The following is a 23,600-nucleotide window of genomic DNA, read 5'->3' as shown; positions in this document are numbered from 1 at the left end:
ATAGAAGTCATGTAGTTTGCCCGTGAAACTATAAAAATAATAAGATGATGTATCAAATCTGAACCAGTTTGAAAGCATACAGTATAAAAAGGAAAATGTTTATAATATATGACATACAAATAATGGGGTTGAACTATGATATTAAGTGAATCCACGATCAAATGTTTTTTAAAGATCGAATTAATATTCCGTTCAATGGGAGTATAGCAACATGGGAATTTGGAAATAGATGTACACGATTGATATTTTGTGACATCTAGCTGCGAGTAGTAGTTACTAGTGAATGCGTAGTCATTCTACTAGAAGGGACGCATGACCTTATAAATGGCATTTACTCTTGAGAGACTGGGTGTGGTTTTCAAAATAGAAAACAATTAACTGAAACATAGAGAAAAATATGCAAAAATATAAAGTAAAAGCACAAAAATACTGAACTCCGAGGAAAATTCAAAAAATGAAAGTCCCTAATCAAATGGCAAAATCAAAGGATCAAACACATCAAACAAATGGATTACAACTGTCATATTCCTGACTTGTTACAGGCATTTTCTAATGTAGAAAATTGTGGATGAAACCTGGTTCAATGGCTAGCTAAACCTCTCACTTGTATGACGTTCGTACAATATTCCATTATATTGACAACGAGGTATGACAAAACAAACAGACATAATAGGTAACGTTTCAATAATAGGGGTATAGCAGTTAATCATTATAAAACAAACAAAATATATTAACATACATTAACCATGACAAAATATGATAATGACGAGATGTATAAGTACAGAGCCACGTCACACGTAAGAAAAAAGCGACGAAAAAGCATATAGACAAAGCAAATTAGCAAAAATGAAGACAATAGTACGAAAATTATCATAGAACAATAACACAATGATTGATGTCTAAGTACATGTAAAAAAGAAACACAAAAAGGCATATAGACAAAGCATATTGGCAAAAATTAAACATGTGTTAAGGACAAGAGTACACAAATTCTCATACAACAATAACACAAGAATAGACCATAATGGAAAAGAAGATACTAATCTAGAAATTGGTATAAAAGATCAGATATACAAAAATGAATAGCACCACCGTCGTCCATACCCCTCTTGGACATCGTTGTCATTATTTATTGATATTTGTATTTATGTCACGTTAGTGATTTAGTATGCTTTCAAAATGATATTCAAGCTCATGCACAAACATTTACTCTACAACCGACACATACATGTATCTCTAAGATATAACCGACCGGGATTTTTTTTATGTTAGCATGGCAGAAGATATACAAACAATAAAAGCGAGTCCACAACCTAGCGATAATTTTTGTTTACTTGACCAGTCTGACAGGGATGGAATGAACTTCCTTGTTACAAGTCCTCTGATGTTATCTGCAACAGGTAAATCAATATTTGTTCGAATTCGGTGGGTGTTCATTATCTATGTTAAGTACATGAGATAAATCTATCTGTGTAAATAAACAATGTATGCTCAAGTTTAATGAATAATGTTATTATTGCTTTTATATATACATATTCAATGGATATTGCATATGAGAATATCAAAATTTGGCACTTGAACATTTTGAATTTGAAAATCGCCAGGAAGAAGTGCTAGCAAGATGAAAACGATTTTTATTTTGTCGTTTGAAAAAATAATGATCAAAATAGTAAACCAAATTAATTCGGACATTTTTAATCTTTTAACATTTCTTTCTTCAATACAAATTTTATTTTTTTCATTATTACAAACTTAAACAGCCTAAAACAAAGCTAGAGCTAGCAGAAAAAAAACTTTATTTAGTCGTTTAAAATCAAAATATTATGCCACAATAATTTGTACATCCTAAATAACTTTTTTTACATGCTATACGTATTTTTTTCATCACAAAAAAAACTTTTACAGCAAGATGTATTTATCTATAATTTGTCTTTTAAACAATAACTCAATTCTATCACAATAGTACATTTATGTTGGGCTTCGTTGTTGAAGTAGAATTTCAGCTGCAGGGATAAGAAAGAGACATTTTTCACACCAATGATTGTTATGCCATTTTGTGCCTCTTTGTTTCCTATCTGTTGGATTTTTATTAGTGATCAATATTATAACACAATGTAGACTGCTGTAACCCTATTTTTTAACATGTGTACCTATTATGGCTGTTTGTTTTCGTTTACACATCGTTTTCAATATAATCGAATTTGATGCAACTGTCATATAAGTTAGAGGTTTAGCTTAATATAAAACAATGGTTAATCCACCCTTTTCTACACAAGAAAATGTCTGTACCCTGTCAGGAATATGGCAGTTGCTATCCATTCGTTTGATGTGTTTGTGCTTTTAATTTTTCCATTTGATTAGGGACTTTCCGTTTTGAATTTTCCTCGGAGTTCAGTAATTTTCTGATTTTACTTTTTATTATGATATAATCAATAAAGTTCAGAAGTTTATAAATTGTTTTCAAAGTTTTGGTTTTGTATAAACAGACGACTGATTATAATAATTAGATTGTTCCATTGTTGTGTGGTAATCTTGTCGATAACCAACGATTTGAAGCACGAAAAACGTTTTTGATTTGTTGTCTGAAATACAGCTAGTAACTGCCGTGTTCCCTTTATTTTTTATGACGATGCTGTATAAAATCTTTTTTAAAATGATTAATTGCCATTGATATATAAGAGATTAACACTGTATGATGGCATACCCTGTTGTATCAGGTAATTACTTTGAGTACGCTTACAGTGAGTACACGAGCGCTCTTCGATACGATAGCATTTCTATATTGTTTTGTTTGCATTATCTCTTTTCCCACTGTGTTTAGGTCACATGTGAGTGTTTTTCTGTACTTGTTTTAGTGCATGCTCTTTTAATTTTATTAATCAACTAGATTAAGGGAGCTACCATTTGATTTTTATGGGGGGGCTAGGATGAAAATTTTTGTCCTGCATTTTTTTTTAGTTGTAATCTCTGTCCTGGCTTTTTATTTTTTACTCTATTCGGTCCTGCCTTTTTTTTTACTAGTTTATCCTGACTTTTTTTACACAAATTGTCATCCTGCCTTTTTTTTTTAACAAGTTTCTCATCCTGCCTTTTTTTTTTACTCAAAACTCCTGTCCTGCCTATTTTTTTCAAATTTCATCCTAGCCCCCCCATAAAAATCGAATGGTAGCTCCCTAAATGAGGACAGATAAAGATATAAAAAAAATAAAGATTATAACCTCTAGATAGTCGTGAGCCTGTCCAGCGTCAGTAAGATTATAAAAATTAGAAGATGTAGTATGATGGCCAATTAGACAACTCTCCTCAAGAGACCAAAAGGCACAGAAATTAAAACAACTACATGTATATGTCAACGCACGGACTTCAACAATGAGAAAAAAAACCTTACCGCATAATCAGCTATAACAGGCCCTTAAATTACCAATGTAAAACGATTCAAACGAGAAAACTAACGGCCTGATTTATATACAAAATAATGAACAAAAAATAAATATGTTAAAGAGCAACAAACGACAACCACTAAATTACGGGCTCCTTACTTGGTACAGGCACATACATACAGAATGTGGCGGGGTTAGACATGTTAGCGAGCTCCCAATCATCCCCTTAAGCTAGGACAGTGATGTAACAGTACTAGTTCAACATTAGAACAAACTATAAAATTAGGTGAAAAGATTAGTTTTATGCTATTGTGTTTTTTGTCATTTTAGAGAAAGTGTTCGATGGCAGATCTTTAATAGTCCAAAGTCCTTGGGGAAGTCACGGATCGAATTGACATATAATATAGGCTCCTCTCTATTGTTGAAGAGAGTTTGTCGAATGTTGACCGCTAGATATGTGTTGAGGTATTTTTCTTGGAGGGTGGTTGAGGTTATCGTATTGGCCTATTGTACCTATCATATATGTGCAAACTATCCTTTCGTTGGGTGGGTATCTCTTTTTCACGCTCATGTTGTGCTGTACTGTATACATGTATACTGTTTGTCCACATGGTGTACAGATGTTTTAATTTTGTCGATAATGTATTGCGTTGATGTGAAATTCAATTTTACCGAGTAATATCCATTTACATACGTATTCAGATATGGTATCTACTATATATATATATATAAGTCTTGTGGCGATTTAACGGATTAGGCATGGTCTTTCAGGGGTTACCGGTGTCGAACGATACAATAAACTTTCAACTGATGTGCAATTTCATTTTATCTCATTGGGCTACATTTATCATTTAATTTACGTTTTACACTAGTTCCCTGGGGATATCAGGGATAAGGGACGGTCACTTTAGTTTAAGGAGGAGCGGGGCTGGCGTTGACATATAGTATAATAGATATAGGAAGATGTGGTGTGAGAGCCAATGAGACAACTCTCCATCCAAATAACGATTTATAAAAGTAAACCATTATAGGTCAATGTACGGCCTTCAACACGAAGCCTTGGATCACACCGAACAATAAGCTATAAAGGGCCCCAAAATTACTTGTGTAAAACCATTCAAACGGGAAAACCCATTCCGGGATTAAACGTTTTAATGGTACCAAACCTTCTCCCTTTTTCTAAAACAATAGTATAACATCATAACATACGATAAAATATTTGTAATATAACAGTCAATGAAATATGAACATTACACCAGGAATACGCAATTAAGAATATATGGCTTCCGAAAACTTCTCCTTCACTAGCAAATCTAATAAAGGTTACACAAAAATAAACTGTTCAAAACACCCTTGTTTAATTTGTATCGCAAGTTTAAAATAGACCCTAAACCCATATCCGCTATTTATTAAATTTATTGTTACTTTAGGATTGTATTTTTGACATAAGGGTTTGCGTCACACATAAAATAATGCACTTAGTCTGGGTGTTAAATTGGTGTATTATCTTCTGAAAGATTGTTTATATTTGCCTAACCTAACAACCATTCAATGGCGAGGTAGACTATGTAATCTATCCCACGTGGTTTCAAGTTTACTATACATTAGATGCCACCGTCTAAATAACTTTTTTTGGAAGTTGATACCCTTTAACGGTAAGAGTAGTTACTTTTTTTCTGAAATGATATTGCAAATTTATCTATCTTTACTTGTTGCTAAATTGTAAGTCTTAAGAATATTAAGATAGCGCTAAGACTATTTTTAATATACGTTTAAACATGTTAGTCCTAGTAAGTTAGTACAACATGCATTTCTACAGAAGAATGTATTTTTAATGTGTGGTAAATTGCAAGACTTAGTGTAAGTGATGCATTTGTCCTGAATTGTTTAGGTCTTTTTTTGTATTTGTTTTTATCTAATGCTTTTATAATTTTCATGATCATTCTTTGCTTTGACGCTTTGACATAATTGTTTTCTTTCCTATTACGAATTCTTAAAAGCACCGATTTTATAAATAAAAGGACTCTTCCTCGCTTTTGACTGATCTGTTTTCTATGCATGGAATTATGGGGACCTATATAGCTTGCTGTTTTGTGTGAGTCAAGGATCTGTGCTGAAGGCCATACTCTGGCATTTTTGGAACCTTTTATAGCCTGCTGTTCGGTGTGAGCCAATTCTTCGTGTGGAAGGCCGTACTTTGACCCATATTGGTTTACTTTTTACAAATTGTAATGGAGAGTTGTATCATTGGCACTCATGACCACGTCTTCTTATATCTATATGTACAAAATCTTTAGTTAACAATTTGTATAAATGAATGGAAATGCGTCATACTTTAAAACGAGACAGCTAACCAGGATCAATATTTAAAGGTGAAAACGTATCTAAAGGTTTTAACCAATTGATAAGTGAAGCTTTATTAAGTTCTGATTTTAGATAATTTGTAGATAATTATATTTAAAAGAGAATCCAAAGATATTATTAACTACATATGCTGTATGTGTCGGTATTCATTTATAATGTTAACTTGTTCTCGTCCTGAACATGCATGAAATATTTGTCACTGGACGTTAAGCAACAAACAATCAATCATCAATCGGTATACAATTGTTATGTGTTAATTCTGTATCAAAACAATCAATATTATAAATCTCTCCAATTGTCCCTTCAAAATTCGGTATCATATTAATTATGTAAATTTTTGTAACTAGAATTACCGCTTTGTTTCGCGTCATCCCACTAATTTCCCCACTCCAATTAGAACATACATAAAAGTATAGCCCTTCCCTGACAATTATATAGTGCTTTTGATCAGTGTCATTGTTTACTTAAACTAACTAACAAATGCAGATATGAAGCGTTGGATGAAACAGAAATATATTTACAAGATTGTGAGCCAAATGTTACTTGTTCATGAGTTTTTATTAAACATTGAGGATTAATGCAATCACTAGTTCACTTATCTAAGATATCCCGAAAACCAGGGGTTATTTTGTAGTAGTAGGCAGCGGTGGATTTAGGAGGGGACAGGGGACCCGGGCCCTCCTTTTGTTTTGGAAAATGTGTTTGATTATATAGGGAATCACTGAATCATGTCTGGAGCGAGCCCCCTTTTGGCAGTCAATGGACCCCCTTTTATGAAAATTTCTGGATTTGCCACTGTGGTTGCCTTCGGAACAGATGTATTTCACTACGAGACATTAAACATTGGTGGAAAATTATTATGTAGAAAGGTGATATGTACTGACAATTTAGAATATACCAGGTTTCTATGAAGTTAAACTTTAAGGTAAAATTGTAGAAATCTGTGAAAATTAAGCAAAAATGATCGAATATATCGGGATTTTGAATTGATAAACTAACACCTTCAGAACTTACACTTACAATGTGATTATAATAGTTTCTTGCATTCTTAAAAAAAAAGAAAGTGTTTATAATATTTACCTAAATAATGTACAACAAAAATGTAAATTATCCTACTGACCTACGCTTGAACTTTTGTTTCGACTGAAAAGATAAAAGAACCTTTAGTTTTTAATCATCGAAGGCACGATGGAATTCAACCAAATAAATCGATAGTCAGATTGTCGGAATTTTCTTATGTAGAAATTACATTGATAGTCAGATTATCAGAATATTATTATATATAGGGTTACACAAAAAACCAGGATATGAAGCTGCACTGATACACCAAAAACACTAGCCTCATATTGTATTGTCATTTGTTTTATTAGTTTTTAATGTAAAGAAAATCTTCAAACTGAAATGTCTACACTGTGTTCCTATCATTGTAAATGTAGAGGCTTATGTCTACACTGTGTTCCTATCATTGTAAATGTAGAGGCTTATGTCTACACTGTGTTCTTATCATTGTAAATGTAGAGGCTTATGTCTACACTGTGTTCCTATCATTGTAAATGTAGAGGCTTATGTCTACACTGTGTTCCTATCATTGTAAATGTAGAGGCTTATATCTACACTGTGTTCCTATCATTGTAAATGTAGAGGCTTATATCTACACTGTGTTCCTACATGTATCATTGTAAATGTAGAGGCTTATATCTACACTGTGTTCCTATCATTGTAAATGTAGAGGCTTATGTCTACACTGTGTTCCTATCATTGTAAATGTAGAGGCTTATATCTACACTGTGTTCCAATCATTGTAAATGTAGAGGCTTATATCTACAATGTGTTCCTATCATTGTAAATGTAGAGGCTTATGTCTACACTGTGTTCCTATCATTGTAAATGTAGAGGCTTATATCTACACTGTGTTCCTATCATTGTAAATATTTCCAATTTATTTGCTCTACCTCTTCCCCTGTTCATTCTAACACGTGTGTGTGTTATTGATTAGTTTCCATCTATGCTATGTAGATATAGGAAGATGTGGTATGAGTGACAATAAGACGGCTCTCCTTCCAAGTGACAATTTATAAAAGTAAACCATTATAGGTCGAAGTACGGAGCCTTGGCTCACACCGAACAGCAAGCTATAAAGGGCCCGAAAAATTACTAATGTTAAACCATTCAAACGGTAAAACCAACGGTATAATTATATAAAAAACGAGAAACATATGTACATTCAATACGTACCTCAAACGTATACATAAAATATTGAAATGAAAATATTTAAGATCTCAGATGTTACCGTGCAGTAGGGCTCTATGCAAAGTTACAATAAGTAATAGTTTAAAGTCACAAAGATTTAAATGCATTTAGGGAGATTACAATATCAAGCTAGTACGCTACCCTGACACTGTGACAACAAACTGCACAATATATCTTGTACGGTCACATATAGTTGTTAATATCTGTGTCAGTTAGCCTCTTGTGGAGAGTTGTCTCATTGGCAATCATACCATACATGTTTCTTCTTTTTATATGCAATTGCTTAAGCGCATAAGGTCAATTGTTCAATTGCTGGTCAAGCATTGAGACTAATTCAAACATTGTACTGTATAAAAAGAATAGTTATGTGTATAAAGAGTGTCCTTTGAAAAACATTTTTCACAATTGTAAATGAAGATGTTCTTTCTTGTTATGAGCAGTTCTCTATTTATTCTGCAGTTGTTAACTGCATGTGGGATTATCAAACAATCCAAAAATAGGGAACAGAACTCCCTTTTTTAAAATAGTGCACGGAAACCAAACTTGTTGTTTATCAACGGGACCAACGAAATACCAGATCCATTATCTCCTCTGTCGCAGTTTTCCAGAGACCCAGTTTAATTTCTCACTTTGATGAGGACCAGTGTTTTACGTTTTTATCTACCCTTTCTTGTGATTTGTAGGAATGAAACAACTTTAAAACTGTGCGACAAATGCACAGTATCTTGTAATGGAAAGGGTATTCATATCAATTCTGTATGCAGAAAAAAAACTCTATCAAGGTTGTATTGTTTATCATCCTGACCTTTTTTTCAAGTACATTTGTATTATAAATAACAGTGGCGCAGCCGTACTTATGCTGTCAAGAAGATACCTCTGTTGTACTTTCGAACGTAATTTACTTTTTTTCCCTTTAAAACACTTGTTATAACTACTCAAATATTTGATCGTACATGTACCAGTGTTATCTATCTTTAATGATTTTCTGCGTAATTTATATGTCTGAAAGTAAATGACAGAAAGGCAAAACACTCCAAATAAACTTAGATAACGACAACAATATTCTTGGATTTAGATCTTTCTTAACAGTATATTTAAAAAGAAGATGCGGTATGATTGCCAATTAGACAACTCTCCACAAGAGTCCAACTATTGTCTTGTTCAAATTATTTCCTTCAATTTTTTAGATTTTCAAACGTTTAAATTTATTTAAGGAATGACTAGTATTTTTTGTGTGTCTATGAATACATTAAATAATCCAAGTCAACTTCTTAGCTCGCCAGTTTAATGATGACAACACTAAATATATAAGTTATGTTTTGCGTAAAATGTATATGACACTCATTCGAATGTACTAGATCTTTTACATATCGATAATGATAATTTCGAAAAAGAATTGTTTAGTATTAAATTTATATATATTAAGATCCATTTTGTTACATCTTGTGATCAATTGTATTTGGCAATCGACAATGGCAGTCGTCAGCAGGGTTAAAGAACATCAGTTGTTCAACCTGTTAGTCAAATGTGTTTTGTTTAAATATACTTTTTCACTTTTTTTGGTCTTTTGGAAAATGTTGTTTGTGCTGTATTTAGACCCTTCTACAACGAAATTTGTTTTACATGCACACGTATAAAAATTGCGGTTTTTATCCAACGCAATCATAGGTTTGAACGTAGTTTTCAATTTAGACTTGTTTATATTTTTTCGTTTGGGCTTGTATCATATTTTCCCTCCGGTTTATATGATCCGTTCATCCTATATTGACTCTTAAAACGCAAGAGTCTATCTTAAATTGAGGGTAAATTATATGGCCTTCCAAATACCGTTTCGATCCCTAACATCACTGAAGAGACATATATTGTCGAAATCTAGATCTGGTGTACAAAAAAAATATTGACACCTAATGTTTGTGGCATAACATCTGGGCCACAAGTTTATTGTTTTCTGTTTAGCATTAAATTTATATTAAGATCCATTTTGTTACATCTCGTGATCAAATTTATTTGGCAATCGCCAATGGCAGTCAGCAGGGTTAAAGAACATCCGTTGTTCAACCTGTTAGTCAAATGCGTTTTGTTTAAATATACTTTTTCACTTTTTTGGTCTTATGGAAAATGTTGTTTGTGCTGTATTTAGACCCTACTACAACGAAATTTGTTTTACATACACACGTATAAAAATTGCGGTTTTTATCCAATGCAATCATAGGTTTGAACGTAGTTTTCAATTTAGACTTGTTTATATATATATTAAAGGAAGTATCCTGAAAAATGTCCGTAAAGATGTATTAATATATTGATATATTATGTACGTACTCACATCCGGACGGACCGGTGACCGAAGACTCTTATTTGAAATCCTAAGCCTCGTATTGGGAATCCGAAGCCTTGTATTGGGAATCCGAAACGTAGTATCGGGAATCTTAAGCCTCATATTGGGAATCCAAAGCCTGGTATCGGGAATCCTAAGCCTCGTATTGGGAATCCGAAGCCTTGTATTGGGAATTCGAAGCGTAGTATCGGTAATCTTAAGCCTCGTATTGGGAATCCAAAGTCTGGTATCGGGAATCCGAAGTCTTGTACTGGGAATCCGACTCCTCGTATTTGGAACCCGTTATCTTCAGCTCTGACCATGAAAAATAACACCCTACAATGGTCTATATATTTTCAACAAAATTTATTATTATCACCTTTGCTAAATAACTATTTTGCTTAGTTGAATTTTGTCATTTTAGATTTGAACATGGAGGAAAAATCTAAAGAGGAACAACAGAACGGTGGTAATTCAATAGACGCTCCACCACCATACAGTATGGCCACGTCTGCTGGAAACTCTAAAACGCCCCCAATGGGAACGAAGACAATTCTCAAAAATGTTCTTGTCGTCAGTGTTGGATTTATGTTCCTATTTACATCATTCCAGTCCCTATCAAATCTACAAAGTACATTAAACAAAGAGGAAGGACTTGGAACAGGTGGATTGTCTATAGTATATGGCGCCCTTGTTGTATCATGCATGCTGTTTCCATCTTTTGTTATCGCGCATCTTGGATGTAAATGGACTGTGGCATTATCAATGTTGTGTTATATTGTCTATATGGCATTTAACTTTTATGCCGTATGGGGAACCATCATACCAGCTTCAATAATTGTTGGATTAGGCGCAGCCACATTATGGTCCGCTAAGTGTGCATATCTTACGCAAATTGCTGTGTGGTATGCTAAATTGACAGGCGCAACGGAAGATGACGTCATTAATAGATTCTTCGGTTTCTTCTTCATGATATTTCAAACAAGTAAGTCAGATTTCATTATTGACTTAATTGAACAGATTTGAAGACAATTTGATTCTCAACAAGAAGATAGAATGAAATTCAAAACAGTGTGGCTGTGGCCATTGATTGACACATTAAATTCATCCATTGACTGGGACAATTTACGTGAACGTTTGTCTGTAACGACCACTGTTCACGACGTACCTACGATAGACATTTAAACTGTGGGGTCACCAAAGGTTTCTTAACGCCTTTAATTATAAAATAATTTGAAAAATTAATCAGGAATGACCTTTATGTTTTGATTTATATAATTGGTATAAATCAAAACATCGTGTTATTTCTGATTAATTTTTCGAATTACTTTATTTAGGTGTTGAGAACCTTTGGTGACCCCATAGTTTAAGTGTATTTAAAAAGTACATAGTGATCAGTGGTCGTTACATACAAACGTTCACCTAAATTTGTACCAGTCAATGGATGAATTTAATGTGTCAATCAATGGCCACAGCCACACTGTTTTGAATTTCATTCTATACCCTTTTAAAATATTAGTTATGGTTAGGAAGCATAATGGGTTCGTTATTTTTGTTATCTTGGATGAAGGTGTGGATGGGGTTTACAGAATATATATAAGAATGGGCAAAACGTGCAAAGAAAAGAGAAAAATGAAGCAAAAAAAATAGTAGGGTTTTAGAATATAAAGAATAGACAATAATGGCCAAAAAGTATAATGAATAGAAAAAGTAACATAAACAAATTAAAAGATTACATAAAAGAAAGACCTCTAGCCATACCCACTTGTATTACCAGTTTAGTGCAACATGCCTTTGACGTGGGAATCCATATTGTTTCGAGATTTTTTACAATTTGAAATAACCTTTCATTTTTAGCTCACCTGACCCGAAGGGCCAAGTGAGCTTTTCCCATCACTTTGCGTCCGTCTCCGTCGTCGTTAACTTTTACAAAAATCTTCTCCTCTGAAACTACTGGGCCAAATTAAACCAAACTTGGCCACAATCATCATTGGGGTATATAGTTTAAAAAATGTATCCGGTGACCTGACCAAACAACCAAGATGGCCGCCATGGCTAAAAATAGAACATAGGGGTGAAATGCAGTTTTTGGCTTATAACTCAAAAACCAAAGCATTTAGAGCAAATCTGACATGGGGTGAAATTGTTTATCAGGTCAAGATCTATCGGCCCTGAAATTTTCAGATGAATCGGACAACCCTTTGTTGGGTTGCTGCCCCTTAGTTGGTAATTTTAAGGAAATTTTGCTGTTTTTGGTTATTATCTTGAATATTATTATAGATAGAGATAAACTGTAAACAGCAAAAATGTTTAGCAAAGTAAGATTTACAAATAAGTCAACATGATCGAAATGGTCAGTTGACCCCTTTAGGGGTTATTGCCCTTTATAGTCAATTTTCAACCATTTTTCGTAAATCTTGGTTATCATTTACAATAATCTTCTCCTCTGAAACTACTGGGCCAAATTAATCCAAACTTGGCAACAATCATCTTTGGGTATCTAGTTTAAAAAACGTGTCTGGAGACCTAGCCATCAAATCGAGATGGCCGCCACGGCTAAAAATAGAACATAGGGGTAAAATGCAGTTTTTAGCTTATAACTCATTTTGAGCAAATCTGACGGGGTAAAATTGTTTATCAGGTCAAGATCTATCTATCCTGAAATTTTCAGATGAATCGGACAACCCGTTGTTGGGTTGCTGCCCCTGAATCAGTAATTTTAAGGAAATTTTGCTGTTTTTGGTTATCTTGAATATTATTATAGATAGAGATAAACTGTAAACAGCAAAAAAATCATCAAAGTAAGATTTACAAATAAGTCAAAATGACCGAAATGGTCAATTGACCCCCTAAGGAGTTATAGTCCTTTATAGTCAATTTTTAACAATTTTCATAAAATTTGTAAATTTTTATTAACATTTTCCATTGAAACTACTGGGCCAAGTTCATTATAGATAGAGATAATTGTAAGCAGCAAGACTGTTTAGTTAAGTAAGATGTACAAACACATCACCATCACCAAAACACAATTTTGTCATGAATACATCTGCTTCCTTTGTTTAATATTCACATAGACCAAGGTGAGCGACACAGGCTCTTTAGAGCCTCTAGTTACTCTGAAAGAGTGTTTTCTTGTCGCATATTTCCTTCTAAACGTTTCACAGAGAACATTTTGAAACTTAATAGTTTTGATCAGATGCATGTAAACAAAACATGTTTCCAGTTTTGGAGTTTGTTATTCTATATTCCATAAAAAGCTTTTAAGAGCTTATATATATGTGAACCGATTCAAAATAAAATGTTCGTATTCGTATTCGTATTGTCCGTATTTAAAAAAAAACCAACAACACCAAGAATGTTAATTTTCAGTTTTTTAAACAACCAAATCGTTAGCCTTTTAATGTAAAAAATATCAAATAATTGATTTAAAAGTAACCATAAATATCAAAGTTTAGGTGAACATGTAAAGGTGTTATATGACAAGTGCATCTCCATTGCTTTTAACATTTGAAAAGACAACTAAGGATATTTTTTTTCAAGAATTCAAGGACATGTTGTTTTAGTACATTTACTTCCGTTTTCTGTATATGATTCGAGTTTCAAGAGAAAACGCACTTGATATAGTGTATACAAGACATTATTTCAACAACTAGAAAATGATACGAAGTAATGTATGTAAGGTATAATAGGTGTCTTTTTCTGAACTTCCTTATGGTTATGTTGCAAAAATACTTTTTCGTTTAAAACAAAAATTGCACCAGGTATCAATCAATATACAACGAAAAACCTAGAACTCGAAGAAAAATAAATTATCAAAAAAATGAATGTTGTAAAGCATATTTTTGTACTTTTCAGAAAAAAAATCATTTTTAAAATCAAGGGCAGATAATTCTTATTCATCGGAACAGTTACCGTAAATGATAAGCTCACTAGCTCAGTGAAGTAACATCAAGCGGAACTCTTCATTAGAATGTCGCAACAACGTTGCCTGTAGGCAAATGTGTGTAAATTACTCATACATTACGTTATAACTAAGATAATTTTGGTGCAAATGAAATGCCAATTGTCGCAAAAGCAAATCACCCGAACTAATGCTGCCGTTCTTCGAATCCTGACACGCGTTTCCCAGAATACGTAGTTCTTAATGAATAACAGATATGAGGAGAATCGTATGGCATCATTAAAATACATTTCTGAACTTATTATATAATTTAACAAACATGCAAGTGCAATTATAGCTAATAGGCATAAAAAGACTGAATAAATAATTTTAAACTTGCAGGAACCTGTTCTTAAATATGATTTTTAGAATGTTTTAACTGATTGTGACTTTAATATATTCAGGTCAGATTTGGGGTAATTTGATCTCATCCACCGTGTTTGCTGTAACGCCAGGGAATACCACAGAAGATTTAGAGTTATGTGGGGCAAATTTTGATCCCACTGCTCCAGTAGCAAATAATTCTAACTTGGATAGACCGGATGATACAAAGGTTTGTGAAAACTTCACCTTCGTTAAATTTTTGTGATAATATAAGTAAACTATCAAATATTTAATAAAATAGAATTGAGAACGGAAAAGGCGATGTGTCAGAGAGACAACAACCCGACCAAAAAGCCCAAGGCAACTATTAATGGGTCTTCATGTAGCATGAAAATTCCGCATCCGGAGGCGGGCTTAAGCTGGCCCCTTAACAAAAAGGTGTACTACTTCAGTGAAAATGGACGTCACACTAAAATTCTTAACATTTATGAACTAAAATTTAAAAAAAGATACATACAAGACTAACAAAGGCGTGTAGCTTCTGACTTGGGACAGGCGCAACCAGGCATAAAGCATGACATTTATGATAGCGTGTTGTTTTCATTTTTTTCTCTTGCTGGTGGGCTGTAAGTCTCTGAGGATATCACCAGCACAGTAGTCATATAGATATGATTTAATATAACAAACCTTTCTAAAATTGTCCGTTTATAAAAGATACATAGAAACTTAAATTTCAACAGTTCTTCAGACAAAGTTGACCTTAGATAGATTTGGCTATGTTTTTATGTCCTTTTTGATTATATAGCTTTCAAATATTCGACTTTACGCGTTCTTGATGAAGGTAAATCAAGAAAAGCGCTTTGGACGCATGCAATTGATAACATGTTGCTCTCGTGTTTTAGATCCTTGTTCCAAGAACATCTGAGCTCATCACCAACTTTAGGTGGTGGTCTTTCCAAAATTTATTTGTATGTGTAGTGATTGGTTGAATCATACAAGTTAGTTTTCACCATTGTAATAAAACTGACAGATAACATCGTCAAATCATCCATTAAAAACCTATCATCTGTCGTCTGTGCTTGTGCGTTCGCTTTCACAGCATCAATTATGCAATTATGAATTGATGCCATGCAAAATGGAGACGTTTTCTGAACAAAATGAACGTTACAAACGATGTTGCATTAGAATGTATCATTAAAATTGTCTTTGGCAGCAACCATCGATTAAGTATGAAAGTAAATGTACATGTTATGGTCAACTGCAAATGAACAGATTTTCAAAAAAACACCACATTTTTATTAAAAAAAATAGAAAACAAAGATCAAAAATTTATGTAATATTTGATGATTTACTGATTAACTAATCGTTATACATCATTACTTCAATACTGTGAATGTAAATTTTTGTGTCAACTTTTAAAATCAAACTCAAAACAAGTTTTTGAACGTTTGAACTTAAGTTTGATATATTTTGATGATTTGAAGTTGATCAATAAAGGTACGATTACGACAACCGAAATTAATCTATAAATTGTTTTCTTACTTCCTGGTCTTAGAAACATTTATTATTTCTTACAATTTAACCTATTAGTCATCACTAGTACTCGATTATCTTATCATTGAACATCGGAAAGTCCAAGGCAGCTTTTTTCAGGAATTACAAATGTCCGATACATTTCAGGTTGAGGCCATATAATTTAATAAATTACATATAAATATTCTGACAAACAAAACAAATCAGGAAAATAAAATGACGCTTATATATATACCAAAAATGTTAAAGGTTATTCATCCCTCAAAGTTATCGGAACCTGAAAGGCTAGACAGGAATTTTGTTTCGTAGCGCTTTTTTCGAATACCATGACAATAGTCCGATCGTTGAACGAGTCAGTCTCACAGAGTCTATCGATCATTCTCTCATTTTGAGTATTGAATGATTGTAAATTGTTAATATTCGTCTGAATTGATTATTTATAACGTTTAGTTTATGTAATACAGATAGTTTGAACATATGGAAGAAATGCATGCAATAATCCATCTGTTATTGAAATTGCCTGTAATGGCTTTTAAGATTAGACATGACTACAAATAGCAACTATTTGCAATCAATTAATGCTTGCGTTTACTTTTCTACATTGGTTAGAGGTATAGGGGGAGGGTTGAGATCTCACAAACATGTTTAACCCCGCCGCATTTTTGCGCCTGTCCCAAGTCAGGAGCCTCTGGCCTTTGTTAGTCTTTTATTATTTTAATTTTAGTTTCTTGTGTACAATTTGGAAATTAGTATGGCGTTCATTATCACTGAACTAGTATATATTTGTTTAGGGGCCAGCTGAAGGACGCCTCCGGGTGCGGGAATTTCTCGCTACATTGAAGACCTGTTGGTGACCTTCTGCTGTTGTTTTTTATTTGGTCGGGTTGTTGTCTCTTTGACACATTCCCCATTTCCATTCTCAATTTTATTGGACTTAATTTCATTATATTGACCAATTACAGGTATACACACTGTGTGGTATTTATGTTGGATGTGCTGTAATGGCGTTTATTATTATTGCAACACTTCTTGACAAGATTACTCTGGATAAAAAACAACAAGGAGGAGATGGCAAAATATCACCTGAATTGTTCCTGTCAACATTCAAGCATTGGTGGGGTTCAACACCACAGAAGCTCCTAACATTCTTAACCATCTACAGTGGTATTGAGCAAGCATTTATAACAGGCGATTACACAAAGGTATTAAACATCTGTTGAGAAAGTATATTACGACTACAGTTTATTGAAATTGTACCATGAACATTAACTTGATGCCTACAGCAAGAAGGTGGCAAAAACATTTGTAGTTATGTTTCAGTAAACGTCGAATTATTGTGACAAATTGTAGATAAACTGTCTGTACTCACGTTTCGTTTTGATTTAAGAGGGTAGATGAGATATGGACCCTATCTGGTAAAATCTAAAATATATCAAAATAACAAATATTCATGTTGATGCATGAATCTTTGAGAAAGGAAATTACCTCATTTTTGTTTGCCATTTCTTAATTTATTTTTAGGAAACACAAACTTTAAGTTTGTCAAAGTACACTATAAGTCATATAGTTTATCTGTAACAAAGTGTATAGATTACACGTTGGGATTGAGCATGCATTTAATATATGCATACTTCATTCGGATATCTAATCTTATAGGTATTTTGTAATACTACCTCGTTTTGAAATGTTTTTCTATCGTTAAAGACAAAAACGTCTGTCTGTTTTCAGAATTCATTCGAGTTAAGGGCAAGGTGTGGTAAACATTATATTAATTATATCAAATAAGAAGTATGAAAATTTGAGAAAGGAAAACAAACGATGTTTTGTTTATCTTTCCTGATTATCTAGCATTGAAATTAGCACCCGAAATCAGTTATAATATACATTTTCAATTTGGTAAAAGTTGACAGAGCCGCTTGGATATGAACCACATTTATATTGTTGAAACACAGAACGCATAGTTCGACAAAGTGAATCGCCAAGTCATCCTGTCAAAGGTCTTATGTCGAAACATTCGCTATACTCTTTAGTTCTAACCATAAGTGGAAATTTGAATGCTTTAAATTTAGACAATTTGTTGGACCTTAGACATGAATGCTTATATTGAGGTAATATATTCAAATACATGGGGCAAAGAAGTATTATATTTGGGTCTTATCGAAACTTCCCCTATTACGGTTTACCTTATAAATGATACACATTTTCAAGAGATTTGATAACACATGTTAACAAACAGTGGCGGCAAAGATCAAAAGTATTTTTAAAATAAAATTTCCACAAGAATGATGATAAAAAAAATCGTGGAAACAGTGAGTTTATCGATGTTCAATCTCATAGATCCATCAAGAAGATAAAAACAAATTAGGTGAAAAACAACAATTGAACTCAGGCAGAATGATTCCGGATGCGTTGACAGAGTAAACATCGTCAGCAACAATGCATGCATTACCCACCATAGAAATCGACATTCAGTCAAGATGTCACGATTTGTTGACCGCAAGAAATTTCGCTAGTGAAATGAGACACAGAAACAAAAACATTGTCTACTTCTTTTATTACATACACAGGCAAATTTAAATTACATGAATTTCACGTGAATTGAAACTCTTGTGAATTTCACGTGAAAATTACACGAATTTTGTTTGAAACAAAATTTTACGTGTATGTTTACTTTTATAAACAAATAACATCTAATTATATTTTCAAATTTATTTAAAAATCATTTGACATATTTTGACGTCAGATTCAGATTTATCATCATTAATGTGAATCACAATTCACGTGTGAGATTTTCATGTGCGTTTCATGTGTTTAGATCGTTTTAGGTGAATCTCACGTGACATTTTTTATGTGAATTTCATGTGATATTCATATGCGCTATATTTTTCTGTGTTGACTGAGCATGCATGACTGTTACGTTTTAATTCAGAAAAACCATGTCAAACTCAGGAATCATTAAAATAATTATGATTGTAAAAACCGCGGTTTAATTTGTTATAACCACAAGATTAAAATCCGTTCTGTTCTATAACATTTAAGCACCAAAAAACAAAGTTCACAATCCATAATTGTGGTGGAAAAAAATAAGACATTTTGACAAAAATAGATTAAGAAGATTTCGTATCTTTCACTTCTGATAAAGCTTATCAATTGTTTTGGTGTTTTTTCTTATTTTTTATCCTTTGTCTAAAATACAGACGTCATACTTATTATTATTTCAGTCGTACATTAGTTGTGCAATTGGGATCTGGAACGTTGGTTATGTTATGATCTGTTATGGTGTAGTGGATGCTATTTGTTCATTCGCTTTTGGAAGATTGGTTCAATTTGTGGGTCATGCACCTTTTTTCCTGCTTGGTAAGATATCTGAAATGCAATCAATTATCGTATTTATAAAAAAAGATCCAATATGTGGTCTAAAGATGAAATATGATGTGAAATATTTCAAAAATGCTTGAATAAAAAATATGTTGAGATAACAATATTGTCTTCATTTGTTAAATTTATTTAATTTAAAGACAATAAAAAATAATTATTTTCTTGATATTCTAAATTGAAGTACAATCGAATGCACTAAGTTTTTATAATATTTTTCTTCATATTTCATTTACAACTTAAAATTGAAAATATGAAATAATTTTTCAGCATTTTTATTGCATGGAGGAACACAAATAGCTTTGTTTCTGTGGCAACCAAATCCAGACAACGAGATCCTGTTTTACGTATTTGCAGCAATGTGGGGAATGGGAGATGCAGTTATTCAAACACAAATTAATGGTATTATGTTTAAGAATATCTTAAGTTTTCAACAACAACAACAAAAATAGTTATCAAAGGTTCCAGGATTATAATTCAGTACGCCAGACGCGCGTTTCGTCTACATAAGACTCGTCAGTGACGCTCATATCAAAGTATTTATAAAGCCAAACAAGTACAAAGTTGAAGAGCATTGAGGACCCAAAATTCCAAAACGTTGTGCCAAATACGGCTAAGCTAATCTTAGTTAAAGTATTTGTCAACTAAACGTCAATAAAACAGCAATCACAAAAAAAAATATATATTTATAAGGATTGAACATAAGTGGATGATTGGGGAAAAAAGATTAATAAAAAAGTGACAAAAAGCTCAATGAATTGCTCATTGTAAATTTAGTAAGATATGTAACGAATGAGAAAGTATTGAACCAGCTTGAAGAAAAAGGAAAAAAATAACAAAATGTCTTACACTACGAGCAAGAGAGATAAGATAGTTTTTATCAAGCAGCACATTCCATGACAAATGGTAGTGAAACGTTTTCACTCATGCAGGTGTTAAAATAGTTCCGACAATTCAATTGCCGTAAAAGTAAGATGCTGATATCCCGATGTTTCATGTTTCGTTGACCATGGTATATTAAATGTTATCAGATACGCTTGGGATCAATTGATTAGAAAGCAAACAGTATTAATAAAAAAAAAAAGGATAGTGTGTATTAATACCAATGATACTGCAAACTAACGACACAAATGACCAAAAGACGTCTATAATCGTTTGATAACATACAATATCATTTCATCTAAGAACCCAGCCAACTTTTGATGGCTTTGTAGTTTAAATTTCTTGATTATCGTACCGTTTCAGTTGTTTCATGCTGACTTTACTCTTGATTATCGTACCGTTTCAGTTGTTTCATGCTGACTTTACTCTTGATTATCGTACCGTTTCAGTTGTTTCATGCTGACTTTACTCTTGATCATCGTACCGTTTCAGTTGTTTCATGCTGACTTTACTCTTGATTATCGTACCGTTTCAGTTGTTTCATGCTGACTTTACTCTTGATCATCGTACCGTTTCAGTTGTTTCATGCTGACTTTACTCTTGATTATCGTACCGTTTCAGTTGTTTCATGCTGACTTTACTCTTGATCATCGTACCGTTTCAGTTGTTTCATGCTGACTTTACTCTTGATTATCGTACCGTTTCAGTTGTTTCATGCTGACTTTACTCTTGATTATCGTACCGTTTCAGTTGTTTCATGCTGACTTTACTCTTGATTATCGTACCGTTTCAGTTGTTTCATGCTGACTTTACTCTTGATCATCGTACCGTTTCAGTTGTTTCATGCTGACTTTACTCTTGATCATCGTACCGTTTCAGTTGTTTCATGCTGACTTTACTCTTGATCATCGTACCGTTTCAGTTGTTTCATGCTGACTTTACTCTTGATCATCGTACCGTTTCAGTTGTTTCATGCTGACTTTACTCTTGATTATCGTACCGTTTCAGTTGTTTCATGCTGACTTTACTCTTGATTATCGTACCGTTTCAGTTGTTTCATGCTGACTTTACTCTTGATTATCGTACCGTTTCAGTTGTTTCATGCTGACTTTACTCTTGATCATCGTACCGTTTCAGTTGTTTCATGCTGACTTTACTCTTGATTATCGTACCGTTTCAGTTGTTTCATGCTGACTTTACTCTTGATTATCGTACCGTTTCAGTTGTTTCATGCTGACTTTACTCTTGATTATCGTACCGTTTCAGTTGTTTCATGCTGACTTTACTCTTGATTATCGTACCGTTTCAGTTGTTTCATGCTGACTTTACTCTTGATTATCGTACCGTTTCAGTTGTTTCATGCTGACTTTACTCTTGATTATCGTACCGTTTCAGTTGTTTCATGCTGACTTTACTCTTGATCATCGTACCGTTTCAGTTGTTTCATGCTGACTTTACTCTTGATTATCGTACCGTTTCAGTTGTTTCATGCTGACTTTACTCTTGATCATCGTACCGTTTCAGTTGTTTCATGCTGACTTTACTCTTGATCATCGTACCGTTTCAGTTGTTTCATGCTGACTTTACTCTTGATCATCGTACCGTTTCAGTTGTTTCATGCTGACTTTACTCTTGATTATCGTACCGTTTCAGTTGTTTCATGCTGACTTTACTCTTGATTATCGTACCGTTTCAGTTGTTTCATGCTGACTTTACTCTTGATCATCGTACCGTTTCAGTTGTTTCATGCTGACTTTACTCTTGATTATCGTACCGTTTCAGTTGTTTCATGCTGACTTTACTCTTGATCATCGTACCGTTTCAGTTGTTTCATGCTGACTTTACTCTTGATCATCGTACCGTTTCAGTTGTTTCATGCTGACTTTACTCTTGATTATCGTACCGTTTCAGTTGTTTCATGCTGACTTTACTCTTGATCATCGTACCGTTTCAGTTGTTTCATGCTGACTTTACTCTTGATCATCGTACCGTTTCAGTTGTTTCATGCTGACTTTACTCTTGATCATCGTACCGTTTCAGTTGTTTCATGCTGACTTTACTCTTGATTATCGTACCGTTTCAGTTGTTTCATGCTGACTTTACTCTTAAATGTTCTATTTTTTTATCAATGTTAAAACCTGTTAGTGACCTTCTGCTGTTGTTTTTTCTATGGTCGGGTTGTTGTCTCTTTGACACATTCCCCATTTCCATTCTCAATTTTAACATTATACAATGTCTTCACTCATTTCCACTCATATCAGAATTAAGAATTAAAATAAGCTTTCTTTTATTTCAGCCTTGTACGGGTATCTCTTCACAAATAATACGGAAGCAGCATTCTCGAACTACAGATTGTGGGAATCGTTAGGGTTCATTATGGCTTTTGCATGGAGTGGATTTTTGGTTACAAAAGTCAAACTTGGCCTTTGTTTTGGATTCCTTACAGTTGGAATGATCTTTTATACAATCACAGAAATTCTTGAGCGTCGCAAAAAGAAAGGTGATTTCCACCTAAATGAAAACAAGAAGACACCTTTGTAAACATTTCATGGTATAATTGGTATATTGTTTGTAATATTGTTGATCTGTACATAACTGATGTGGTGCTATTTATTTTGATTTTATTATTTTTTAAAAAAGATTGATAGTCATTCAATTTGCATTTGTCACCAGAACTTTACTGTTTATATATTATGTAAATGTGTGTAAATGTATTGGTAATTATGTAATGTGAATGTATACCATATGTGCATTTAATTCCAATGTCATTGGTTGATTTGCTTAGTACAATGACAGTCAAAGAGAGGTTTAACATCATAGTTATAGTATTTAGTGAAAAGAAATTCCAATGTCGACCATGATCTTCACATTACTAAGGTCAACGAAATAATGTAAAGGTTGTATTAAAAAAATTGAGTCTCGCTTTTTTGATTATTTAATCGGCATGTCAGTGGCGGATACAGAACTTTTCATAAAGGGGGTGGGGCGCTGACTGAACTAAGGGAAGCCCGCTTCAGTAGTCATGCTTAAGTGATTCCCTATATTATCAACCAAACTTATCCCACGAAGGAAGGGGGGCCCTTATGACTCTCAAAACACATACCCTAGCTAGAATTCCTCTTTAACCACAGCGGGTTTTTTAGTTGGGCGCCCATGTAACCGGAGAGCATGGATTTCATTACAAAATTGCTTGTCTCTACCGGGACCTCAGTGTTACAAGGCAGCGCGTTAACCAACT

The 23,600-nt window shown here is 33.4% G+C and overlaps 1 protein-coding gene across 2 annotated transcripts; it reads left to right on the top strand.

The window, feature by feature from the left end:
- Positions 1-1,194: 1,194 nt before the first annotated feature.
- Positions 1,195-23,283, top strand: LOC139523569 (protein unc-93 homolog A-like). 2 transcript variants are annotated; one of them, XM_071317692.1, is made up of 7 exons: positions 1,195-1,400; positions 10,733-11,293; positions 14,653-14,801; positions 17,068-17,307; positions 19,327-19,462; positions 19,751-19,882; positions 22,659-23,283. In XM_071317692.1, exons 1-7 carry the CDS (start codon positions 1,274-1,276, stop codon positions 22,901-22,903), a joined length of 1,590 nt encoding a protein of 529 aa, XP_071173793.1. In that variant the 5' UTR covers positions 1,195-1,273; the 3' UTR covers positions 22,904-23,283. The 2 variants fall into 2 exon arrangements, with proteins under 2 accessions (XP_071173793.1, XP_071173794.1); XM_071317693.1 differs by lacking the exon at positions 1,195-1,400 and adding an exon at positions 4,907-5,035.
- The last annotated feature ends 317 nt before the right edge of the window (positions 23,284-23,600 follow it).

Source organism: Mytilus edulis, chromosome 5 (assembly GCF_963676685.1).
Source record: "Mytilus edulis chromosome 5, xbMytEdul2.2, whole genome shotgun sequence".
In the NCBI taxonomy this organism is placed as follows: domain Eukaryota; kingdom Metazoa; phylum Mollusca; class Bivalvia; order Mytilida; family Mytilidae; genus Mytilus; species Mytilus edulis.
Note: the sequence above shows the minus strand (reverse complement) of the source record. Positions and strands in the feature narration are given on the sequence as shown.